This window comes from Amblyomma maculatum, chromosome 1 (assembly GCF_055883805.1).
Source record: "Amblyomma maculatum isolate TAMU_Amacu chromosome 1, ASM5588380v1, whole genome shotgun sequence".
NCBI lineage: Eukaryota > Metazoa > Arthropoda > Arachnida > Ixodida > Ixodidae > Amblyomma > Amblyomma maculatum.
This window is the reverse complement of record NC_139344.1, coordinates 135,310,946-135,323,520: the sequence shown is the minus strand read 5'-3', so window position 1 is coordinate 135,323,520 and position 12,575 is coordinate 135,310,946. Positions and strand designations below refer to the sequence as shown.

General features: G+C 45.6%; 1 protein-coding gene across 4 annotated transcripts in view; it reads right to left on the bottom strand.

Annotated features, from left to right (window-relative positions):
- Positions 1–9,902: 9,902 nt before the first annotated feature.
- The window catches only part of LOC146203997 (uncharacterized), a 6,570-nt gene continuing 3,897 nt past the window's right edge, over positions 9,903–12,575 (bottom strand). The window contains exons 1-4 of one of the 4 annotated variants that reach the window (XM_084586100.1): positions 11,510–11,521; positions 10,942–11,040; positions 10,013–10,322; positions 9,933–9,961 (exon numbers count right to left, since the gene is read on the bottom strand). In XM_084586100.1, coding sequence (XP_084442226.1) covers positions 9,933–9,961; positions 10,013–10,322; positions 10,942–11,040; positions 11,510–11,521 — 450 coding nt within the window. Of the gene's footprint in view, positions 10,323–10,941; positions 11,041–11,509; positions 11,522–12,575 lie in introns of those variants that run through there. The other 3 variants (XM_084586111.1, XM_084586096.1, XM_084586090.1) reach the window with 3 other exon arrangements.

Genomic DNA, 12,575 nt, shown 5'->3' with positions numbered 1-12,575 from the left:
GAGCCTGTGATGAAGTTTTTAACCCTTGGACGTTTGCAATAGCCATTTCAGCTAATGCGTATACCTTGGCTCCGACGAAAGAAAGGTTAGGTTAAAAAGACGGATTTGAAAGAGAATGAAACCGAGGAGGTAGTTTTTTTGCTTGCTATGGCGCCCAAAATTAAATTTCTCTTCAAAGTATTGTTCATCATGAAAGCAAAAAGTGAAATAAAAGCATTACATTTTGTTAGTGGCCAGAATTTTTTATTCTTGGTCTTCGCCTGACCTTGAATGCATATACCGAAAAGAAAAAATTCTTAGTTCGCATTCTAGAACGTCCCATTCTGTGGACGTACTCCAACAGTTATTCTTTTCACTGTGAGAGCCAGCCTTTCGGCTGGCCTGGACTTATTCCCTGTGCACAAAATTACAGTGTGCTGCGCAAAGAGTAATCCCCTCTTTTCAAAAGTAGAATGATATTTTGCCGCGTTATATTGGGCCGTCGGTTGTTACGTGTGCCAACATGCATGACTGATCAGTGCAAGACTTTGCTTGGTGTTCTTCTGACTGCAAGCGCGTTGTGTCTACAAGCATATTGTGACTGCCCTGATTCACCATTTACCTACCGAAACTGTCCCTGCAGGAGTGAGCCACATGTCCATCCAGTGTTATTTATTTATTTAAAATATCTTACAGGCCCCAGTTCAGAACATCGAGCAAGGCGGTAAGAACTCTAAACTTACACAGACTGGAATTAAACACAGAAGTTAGACACCAATGAAACCCAGAGGCAGTAAAACGAATTAATAACTCACAAACAATCTAAAAATACATATCATAGCATCACAACTTAGCATGCAAAAGTACTGCGCCGGCACGGAATAGAAAGCATCAAACGCAACCCAAGAAATATGCTATAAGATACAGTAGAGAAGTGTAATTGAAAAGGGCACACTGTACAAAGAAAATCAGCGTGGCAGTAGAACGGAGCGCGGAAATTTGATAAATTGTATCACGGTGAGTAAAGGTTGAACAACTTCTGTCGACATGTGTCGCGGTTAGCTGTGGAAACGATAATCTCAGGAATACCATTCCATAGGGGTATGACCCGAGACACCGCAGATGAATGCCCGAGAAGTACCGCAGATGAGTGTGAACCTTTGTTGGTTATGCAGGCGTGGGGACGTTCGTGAAGGAGCTCTTGACTGGAAGGGGACACAATGCGGTGCTGTACACATGTCTATGAAGTAAGCTAAGGAGGAAAATTGAACGACTGACACCTCACGATTCAAGGCTAAGGTCATGTTCTATTTCTGTTACGCTTGCGCTGCGATCATAGCTTTTGATCATGAATCTTGCAACACGATTCTGGATGGCTTCAGTAATATAATGCTGATACAGGCTTCAAATCGCTGACGCAAACTCGAGTTGGTGACGCACAAATCTTAGGTAGGTCAATTTATGGTTTGTGGGGTTTAACGTCCCAAAGCGACTCAGGCTATGAGAGACGCCGCAGTGAAAGGCTCCGGAAATTTCTACCACCTGGGATTCTTTAGTGTGCACTCACATCGCACAGCACAAGGGCGCCTTGCTTTTGGCCTCAATTAAAAAGCGGCCACCGAGAGCAGGATTCGATCCCGCGTCTTTGGGCACAGCAGTCGAGCTCCCATAACCACTGCACCACCACGGCTGACAGGTATACGTCAAATTGCGAATGTTAGAAGGTAATTCACGTAAATTTTGACGCAAATATCCTAGCGTTTTATAAGGCTTAGTGCCGACGGCTGTGATGTGGGAAGACCAGTTGATGTTTGTAGCGATATGAACGCCAAGGTATTTGAGGAACGAGAGCGTGCCAGGAACGTCAAATATGCGCGCGAGGGAAAAGTTTTAGAAGGTTTCCTCGCAAGTCATTGTGTTACCTGTCGGCATTGTTCACCTGCATTTGAACTAGAAAGAGAAAAGAACGCATCGCAAGAGAAATAGCCGAATCTGAACAAATATGTAGCCTGGGAGTGGGTTGTGTCAGCACCGCCTCTTTCATCATTTCCCAAAAAGCGCTTAGCTAGTTGCGCATGCGTGAGCGATAGCCACGGCTGTACAAGATGTATATAACAGTATATTCTTCCAAAATAAAGGATGTTGTAAATTCAGCGCCTGTCCTTGTCCTCTCGTTCTCGTCCACGTCATTTTTGCGCTGCTTTTCTGAAAACTCTGTACCAACACGCCCAACTCGTAACATTAACTAAGAACAAATTGGCAGTCTTCCAATCAGCTGGTAGCTGCCCAGAGAAAAATGACTGCTTAAAGATCAGTCATAGGATTTGGCTGGAATTTGAAAGAGTCTTTTTCCAAATTTCTGAATTTATCTTGTATATGCCTGAAAACGTCGAAGTTTTAAAATTAGCAATGTGGTGGGTGATGCTTTCAGTACCAACGCTTATGGGCTCTATATATGTGCAATATAGTTCTTCTACAAAACGAACGCTGGAATGGTCTTCCTTGGTGAATATGGATGAGAAGAATGCACTAAAGACGGATAAGCATTCTGTATCGGTAAGAATGCTATCATCCTCGCTATGTAATGTGATCACTGTCGTAATCAGAAGATGTCGCTTTCCAGAATTTCGTTTAGATTTGTGTTAAGCAAGGAATGTAAGTCAATGAAATAATATCTATGTTTAGCGGCAGATATTGCAGAGCTGTACTGTTTAATACACTCACTGTATTTTTTATTAGCAGATGGGTTAGACATAATATTTTCATTTTGATATAAGTGCTTTTTTTATTATGTAGTTTTCGGAGATATTTCGTAAACCAAGTTTTTGTTGTTCGAGATGAAAACCAAGGGGGGGGGGGGGGGGGGCGTGCTTATTTATTAATTCAGAATTTAGCAGCCAGGTGTCTTCAATAGACCGATCGAAAAAACGAACAAAAATCCTAACATATTTATTTGTGCCGTCATATTTAGCTTTATTGTAATGTCTGATTTTTTAGTTGTGATACCTGGAAATGATGAAGGGTATTTTAATTGTGAATTGCATGAGTTTATGATCCCTAAAACCACCGAAATATGTAACTGACCATTATGTTTTGACAGCGTCGGTGAGGATCGGGTCCAAAATATTGGAACCACGGGTGGACTGGTTGATGATTTGAGATAAAAGCATAAATTATGATTAAGAAAGTTAGAAGAAGACCGACACAGTGGTTATATGTCGGACCTGTTGATTAACGGGTAGTAAGAACGTTTCTTCTTGAAGACATAGCGCAAAAAAGACGGGGACAACACAGATGTAGATAGGACAGGCGCTAACTGACAACTTTATTTTCGAGTTAGCTCCTGTCCTGTCTACATCTGTGTTGTCCCCGTCTTTTTTGCGCTATGTCTTCAAGAAACTGCTACCAACTAGCCCAAACCATACATCTGTTGCATCAATTTTCTTGTTGATACGCGTTACTAGGGTGGATATCTCTTAAGCGTTTTTTGATGTGAAATCATTGTATGCCCCAATGGAACAAAAGCCGGTGTTATTGTCCGATATTCGGCAATCGTCCATGAGATGAAACTCGGATGAGGTCACTACGCCGGTGTACGGTGTCAACTGATGATAATGATGATGATGACGATGATAATAATGAAAAGTAAGTTCTTCGACCTCAGACTCATGAGTCATAGTGATAATCATGACGCATAACTGCAAGTCAAAATGACACGTGCATGAACCATCACTTTACTGAATACCTAACTATAGATAAGGTATAGAATCTGCACAAACATTGTGCACAGCCATGCCTTGTAGTCATTATGCAGCGCTACATGACATAGCGCTTAGAACGCACGGATGAGCGCATCTTAAACGCAATACTCGAACAAAGGCAACATGCTTCACGGAATACGGCGACCAATTTTTAAATATAGGGTTTTAGTGCTGCCACACTACTTCCTGCATTCTCCCTAAAACCCAATGTCTGAATCCACTTTGACTTTTGACGTTTCGGAGTGAGGACGGGTGAGATGCGTCCGTATGTCAAACTACTTTACAAAGTATGAGTCGTATCCAACGTCATCACCAATAAAATCATTACTTTAAGAAGGTCGTCTCTGTGAAGCAGATGCGATGTGTTGTCTGGAAGCATGGCCGCCTGATTAAGTCCGCAAAAAAAAAAAAAAAATAATAATTGAGACACAACAAACACAATCAAAACGTCCTGCTGCTGCACAATATTCCACGATTAACTGAGTTAAACCGCCTGTAATTTTTTAAAGATAAGTAGTCGGTTTATGTAGTACCGTAAAATACATATGTTTTAAGTATGTCTGACATTTGAAAAAAAAAATGGATGATGTTAGCTAGTAAGTTGGTTAACTAATTTCTGCTAATTACTTACTAATTACAGTCGTTAGCAATTATACAAGTTCTTGAAATTTTGAAAACTTAAATTTCATTGACGCTGTCGCTCAAGGAATTTAATTTTGCAGACCTCGTGCCGGAGCGCATGCCAGACAATTGGGCACCGGGACGTGTCTTAGAGCGTGGCGTTTTCGAAGCGCACGTCTTTTGGCACGTATTTTGGTGCGAGATGGCCAACATTCTTCGTGCCACAGTGCCGACGGAAATCGCATTCTCGAAATTCTGAAGACTGATATGTTCATTGTTAACGGCTGGTTACAGGTTTCTAATTGCATAAAGGTACCTAAATGCTCTAGGTAAGATTAGTTATATTAGAAAATAATTAACCAGCTTACTAGTTAAGAGCATCCACCTTTTTTTTTTTCTTATTTACACCGAAACTGCATGGTGTTATGGCGCAGCAGAATCCGTCTTTATTCCTTAGAAAGACTTTTTTTTCTTTAATTAGAGGCCGGCTTCCCCGATATACCTGTACAATGGTTTCGCTTTCCCACACGCAGTCAGTCTTCAGTAGTCTCTGTGCCGAATTTTAAAGAGGCAGCGTGGAGGCCTCTTTCTCCAGAATATCCAGCGTCGGCTTTGTGAGCGGAAAACCACGGCCATGCCTTTGGCAGGTGCTATAGTTGGCAGCTGCACTGGTTAGCCATCAGATTGTCTGACGTCACAAGACCTAGTGACACGACCGCGCTAGCAGGAGCAGTATGATTAACTTGGGAGCTGCTTTCAGATGGGGGGGGGGGGGGGGGGGGGAGGGCTCCTCCGGAACCCTTTGATCGTAGACCAGATACTACCGTAAGACACGCAATCATATTAGTACAATTGATTAAAATTTGTTTTATATCAATGTCCGGCGGTATTTCATATAATGTGGCATCTCACAACTCTATACTATTGAGCATGTGTGACGTAATAGAGACATACATGAAGAAATTAGGCATTAAGCGAGCTGCAGAGTGTATCTATACGCAAACATGAACCCGAAATGGGAGACCCCAGACGGGACCTTTAACGCTGTCGCGTCACATTCGATTAAAAGCGGAGCTGAAGTGTTTTCTTTTTTCTTTTTTTTATCATCTCTGTACTAAACGTAACACATCTCGGTGAGCTCGCTGATAATCAGCATACTTGCTCAACTCAAGCAGACAAGTGCAGAAAAGCAAGAAGATAACATTATCCTTCACCGATGTCCGACTCGAAGGTTTTCTTTCAGATACCCGTTTTTTTTAATTTTTTTTTTTTTTGTGACAGAACCGGACAGAAACAACGGGACAAGAAAGAGATAAGCGCTACAGACGCTGCTTGTCCCATTGTTTCGACGTTATTCTGTCACAAATGTATAGCCAACATGCCCCTGGCCATTTTTCCAGGTAGCTGCTTGTTCATTAAAATATGAAAATGTATAAAACTGCACAAAATAAAAAGCTTGAATAACCGACTGAGATTAGCGTACAACTGATTGTAGCTTTGAGTCTACGAAGGCACGTTGAGTTGGTTTCTGGTTTCTGATTTTAGTTGTAAAGACTGTAAAGCCGTAAGAAACCCACAAGTCGAAGACAGGTCTATGACAAGTGAGAGTAGTATTTTGTTTATAAATGCAGGCCAGTTTCTTTAGGTTCAGTTTAAGGAACCTAAAGAGCCATGTGGAGTGTGCATTCAAATTTAATACGCTTACAGTTTTCGGTTACTGAGAAAATGTACATTTGATTTTACAACTTGTCTAAATTTTGGCACGTGGATTCCGAAAGGAAAAACAGCGTTGCAGTGAAGAAAGTTTGTGAGGACTCAAGCATAAAAAAAATAAAGAAAGTGTCTTATTAAAATATACATTAATCTTTGAGATCTAAAGCTCAAACCCAGAGTATCCAACGCAAGTTAGCTTGTGCTGAAAGTACCGAAAACCCTGTTTCGAACGCGAGTGATAGTATATCTCGCAGTTTCTGCGCTTCAGCGCAGGCAGTCACGATTCATATCCACATGTGTGCGCGCGTAGCACCTGTGAAGTAACAGTCAAGCTTTGATGTAGCCTCCAAGCAACGGCATGCGACCTCTATTTTCAGTCTAATCTGGCAGTATGAGTCCAAGATCAGGCGCTGATGTCACCGAGATAAGGTCAAAAATAGACGATGCCATCGACGTGGAGATTAAACCAACTGGATGCGGTCATGGGTGAAGAAGAAAAACACCACCCTACAGCTCGGCAGCCACGTCACGCGGCGCCGTCGACCGCGGTGTGAAGTCCCTTTTGCGAGCGCCTGGTTCTCTCCCCGGCAGGCATTAGCCCTAAGTGGTCTGCTTGTCGCTTTCCGCATGACGACCCATGGTATGTGTGTGCGTTTGTGCCCAGGGAGCATGAACGGCGAAACAAAGAGTGAACGCCTTCTGAATTATGGGTCTCGTTGGCGTCCACTTCTATACCGGGGGACCCGTAGTTTAAAGCGCGCGTGCAGCTCGCCGCGAGTGTCCCGGAAATCTGAGGACTCGCTCTGAAAACCAAGAGCTGCGGTCTCCCCTCGAACGCCTGCTACGAGATCGCACAAATGCGGCGATAAAAGTCGCGAGCGCAGGTGCCCGTACCGCTTTTGTTCGCCTGGCAACGGTTGACAGAGCGCCGCTTCGGACGACCGGCTAGTCCGGCCGCCGGTCTTTTCGCGTCAAGGAGTTATACAAACACCGGCCGCGGCGCTTTTATTTCCACACCGGCCGGCCCGACCACCAGGAAGTGAACAGGGCCGCTTTATCCGTCGTTGATCGTCTCAGATTCACCGTCGCTGTACTTGCACCCCGTCCTCATCTTGACAGGCTGCCTTAGCTCGACCGTGATCGACGGAGCTTTCCCTCCAGACTGAAGCGATATACTACACGCGCAGGCTCGCACTTCAATTTTTATGGGAGATAAGCTATCTTAGGCACCGTCTCCGAGTGGGCACTTCAGTATGCTTTCTGTTTAATTATTCAGATGATAGGATAGTGTCGGCTGATAGAAGTCAGCGGCTACTGCACCTTCATTATTGTTTCCGAACGCTTGAAGCACTATCTGCTCTGTCGTATTGTGTACATAATTAGCTCCAGGTTTCCTTGATACCAACTACAAGGAAGGAAAATAGGTGGATGAGGGGGGGGGGGGGGGGACACAAGCTCTGCATTTAAGGGTATCACATGGCAGCGTCCATGGCTCCCATCCACGGCTTCCCTTCCGGATCCTCTTTCGCTTATTTGTGCTTTGCTACTCGGTTAATCACTAATCCCTTAATTATCCATTATCGCGCACATACTGCTTAGCATATGTAGCCGTGCGCTACCGCATTATGCGAAAGGCCACCCACCGAACACACAGGTATACCAAGCCCCGCTTTATCAAAGCCGCAAGAACGTGCCTGCGTGGCCTACAGGTAGTGCGTGTCTCACTAAGGGCTCAAACATGCAAGAGTCCCTGAGGGTCCGCTTTCCCTCTCACCTTCCCGCCAACATGGAGAAGCCATAGTTGACAGCTCCTGTCAAATTGCCATTTCATGTGGGCTGCTTCATATAGACTGTTGCAGATAGTTACTGTTGGTCATCTTAATTTTCACATCCGATATAATTCTCGCTGTCCTTAGATAAAGAGCTGCAGTTCCGCCAGGTCTGTGCACAGTCCTATAAGGAACACTTAATTGTACGATGCTTTGCTTTACCAATGAAAATTGATGCGCTCTGTACATGAGCGCGCAAAGGCGAGAACAGACAGCTGGAAGCGCGGGCGCGTCTATAAAGGCGGGGCCGCGTGGACGACGCGGACAGTGGGAAGCACGCAGGCGTTCTTTGTCCGCATCGTACGCGACCACAGAATGCAGTGAGACAGAAATGGAGTGCACAAAGGTTGTGAGCATATTGTACATGTATTTACACGTTTCACACATCAAGCGCAGACAGGAACATCTCAAGTCCACAAGATCACACGGACATAGGCGAGGTAGCAGGAACAGGAACAGCAGCAGGAGAAGAAGGTGGAGGTTGTAAGGTCGGCCATCATCTTGACATGGGCGAGCACACTGGAGGTCTTCGTTTCCTTCAACTAGATTACATTTAGCTCTTTTCTTGAGCGGCTTAGACGAGGAAGTGAGGAAGAAGACACAAGTTGCGAGAAGCGGCCTGAAACAAAATGGGCACCACAATTAGGCAGACGTAGGTTTTGCTTTAGGTGCAGTTAGGGACTGGCCATTTTATTACGTATTACTTCAGACTAATTTGACTCAATTAACAAAATACTTGCTTCAGCGCTTAAGGAATAACAAACATACATACATACATACGCCTCAGCAAGAGAAAAAGCGCGAAAGGGACCTCAACATCTTTAGTTGTCAGTAGAGTTTCTACGTCTACTTGTCTTTTTTCTCCTCTTTAGACACTAAAAACCCGTCGTTATATACAGGAGCTCGTCCACAACAGCCCGGTCAGTGCGCGCTTACATCTAGCCAATACGCGTCAACATATTATCTTTCTTGTCTCCTGCAGGCACACCCATCAGTTGTGTCATTTCATACGCAATGACGCAACCTCAGCCACGTCGCTTCGCGAGCGGCTGACACACAGGACAGGGCCATGGTAAGTTCCAGCGGCCCATTCAGCAGGGAAGCCAAGCCGTAACACTGGAAATTAAAAATATGGAAGAACTGTATATGTGATTTAATTTTCGAGGTTGCTGCTGTTTTAGGTACAGAATCAGGCGATGACTTCATTAAAATGCAGTCACTGTTCTTGCAGTGCGTCAAACCTGACGCTTTGTAATGTTACGTCTGGCTCTGCTCAAATTCTTGCTTTACCCGGCAGTTCTAATGGTGGAGTCGGGCTAAACAATAAGCACACTGTACCCAAGTTGCTGAACCTGCCATCTTTAGAATTATGGCAACATGTGGTAAAAGTCAAACCTCGTGTCAGGTTTTCCCAAACGTAGCACTTAATAAAAATAGCTACGGTTAAAGTTAGACGTCAGGGTGTGTTCTTTTACCTTCCAGAGAACTTAAAGGAGAAAGCATTCATCAGAGGTCGTGGCTCTACGTTCCTTTGGCAGTGTTCACGTGCATAAATGCTATGCGTGATTGTGTGAGTAACTTATCATTTGTTGATTAATCGTTAACCGGTGAAGAAAAATAGTCTTGCACAGTGAAGCACGGAAAGCCTATCCCCGGCACGCTGAAAAAAAAGCGCTTTTAAACGAATCTAGCGAGATTAACGAAAACGGAAATAATGAGGAAGGTTCACGCTGTGGCGCAAAGCATGTTCCTGTCTTTATGCCCCTACAGTTTTCGTCGCCTATGAACGAAAAAAGAAACGACGCTGGGTTCTGCAGGCTAGTTTCACTTGCTAGGAGAACTCGCGAGGCAGTAAACAAAAGGTCCTTTCGCAGGCCTTCCCTGAGAATACCGAAACGGCTCGCCAACCAGCCGGTACTGCAAATAAAGAAAGCACAAATGGCCATCATACAATACTTACGGCACGAAAAGCAGACTGGACGGCTCACAGCAACGTCAAACATGAAAACAGTGTAGGAACGTTGACGACCTAACCGTAGTAGCCGTGGCCTCCGTAACCTCCATAGCCCCCGTAGCCTCCATAACCGCCGTATCCGCCACGTCCATAGCCACCATAGCCGCCGTATCCACCATATCCTCCATAACCACCGTGTCCGTAGGCAGGCACAGACTTGCCGTGCGCTGAGTGGTAGGGTGCGGCCGCCGGCAGGCTGCTTTTGGTTCCAGGCTCGTTGGTCTTAACCATGGCGCGGAAGCCCCACTTGTCGGCCACGTAGTGCACCTGCCGGTGGCGGCCATCGATGTCTCCGAGGTAGTAGGAGCCGTGTACGGGGCCGTACGCCGAACCAGTCTCGTGGCGGCCATTGACGGCACCGTAGCCGTTGACGATGTCGTAGCCAAAACTGTAGTGGCCGTGATCCTGCATAAAACCATTTCCCAGCATTTGCAACGTCTGCCTTGCTGTTAGGAGCACTTTTACGAGGGATTTCAAGTTGTTTATTAAGCAAAATAAGTAAACCATTCACAGCTTTATAGCTCTCTAACGCACGCGCATGCACACAAGACGTAGAAGTTAAAGCCGCCTCTCCACAAAAAAAAAAAAAAAAAAGAAATAAAAACCGGAGGTATACATAGAAGATAGGTGAGTAAGTATAGCTGCGTGCTAATGTTGCAATACTGTTTCATTCTCAAATAATTCAACTTCAAGTAGATGAAAGGTGAGCAGTAATGGGGATATAAATCTTAAATGCGCATTCGTGGTGGAAAGCGCTAATTACGAATAATGTCGAATCAGAGTAGCTCAGTCAGTTAATGCTAAAAAGAAGCTAACCGGCCACACGCGATCTTCTGTTGCTTAAGTAGCAAAGAAAATCGAAAGAATAAAACAGATGAAGCGCCTTATACTTAAACGTGTTTGCGTTTGAATGTAGATTAATCGGCATCTCGATCAAGCCACACATCTTCGGTGAAGTGAAATACATTATCTGAGACTGTGACCGTTGTTAATGACGTGTAGCGTAAAAGCGAAAAGAACAAACGTTTTGTTTCCTGTAGGTCTTGCTGGTACCACCATGGTGTCCGTGGCCACCGTAGCCTCCCGCAACAGCTACGGCCGCTAGGGCCAGCACTACCGTCAGCTGAAAAAAAGAAAGGAAGTTGAGCTGACCGCAGTGTTAGGTAATGCGTGCGAGGAAATAATCCAAAGGTGCACTCTTTAGCATAGATCTTTGTTCAACCGTGGTGTACTCCGTTTGTAGTTTCGAATGGGGCCGAGTAATAACCGTGGACATTTGGAGCATTTGACACTCTACAGCATGACAGATTCTGAGAAGCTAATGCTCGCGAACAGTGAATGCGCGATGTCAGCGTGCATATGCAGCATTCATATGCTAACGGCGTTCTTAAGCTGTTCCTCACGAAACTACCCGCCGGTGAGGCGCCGATTGGGTAGCCATCGTAAGACACAGCATTACTTTCTAAAGATCGGTGGTCGTTTTAGGCCCCTGTTCGCGCTGATGACCAGGAAGGAAACTAGCGCGCCGGAATGACTCCGTTCCCGGGTCGAAGTGGTTCAGAGAATCCAGTGCCAAGCGGTGCCGAGCTTACCTGAGCGATCATGTTGGCAATAGCGTGTGCTGGTCCAGTCTGACGGCTGTCAGCGGAAAGCGCGCTTTTATAGAGGCGAGTGAACCGGCCAACGTGTTCTCCAGAAACGCCCTGTTGTCTTGTTTCCAAAAGGGCCAGTTTCCAGTCGGCCCGGGTGCCATTCTTGAGGAATGCCGCCCTTCGCCCAGCGCTTTCTGCGTCACTCCCGATCGAAGCCCTACTAAGACAAGAACAGAAAAAGAGAAACAGGTGCCACTTGACTGGCGGCCTTGGCTGACTTCGGCCATGCAGGTGCCGGGAGGCTGAATCGTAGCCTCGTGGTCCTAAATCGGAGCCCTCTCCACTGCTTCTCTTTTCTTGGATTGAGCGATCGCTTTCAACTTGAGCTTCATCGAAAACGGTGGTCCGAACGCATGCCACCGTGCAGCTTTCAATGCGACCCCGCTCGCCTTTAAGTGTATACCGCCACGCATAGGTCGAGAACGGGCGATTCAGAGCGTCCCACCATTGTCTGAGAGGCTGACAATAGTCGAAGAGGCTGTGCTGGTTGATGGCGACCGTCGTAGGAACACGGGCGATTCCCAAGGGAGTGAAAGTGAGCGAACGCGGTGAAAGTGGCAAGCCCGTTCTCACAACATGCAAGCCCTCTGCGGCGCATCTGCCTTCAGCTGCAGCAAGTGCATTCGTCAATACATTTCGTGCAACAGTCAATAATTTCTCAACTCGGAAGCACGAGGGGTCTGGAACCTTCTTTTTTTTTTTAGCTTTGTCCTGCCATTTAGCTGATTATTGTGATTTACGGTGGTGTTGGCTGCAGGGTTAATCATACCGCATAAACAGCGGACACGAAGACGAAGACTGAAGGACAAGACAATTCTAAGCAAGCACTGACTTTCAAAGCCGATTGCTCGAGTCTCGATGGTCGAAATAAGTTCTGAGCGTAACTTCGGGGTATCCCTATGTGATGTATTTCCATTTTTCGCTAGGCGGCATGCATTTCCTTTTCTGTTAAGATTCTTACCGATTGTCTTCTTACCGATGCAGATAATACCTCGCCACTGTAGAC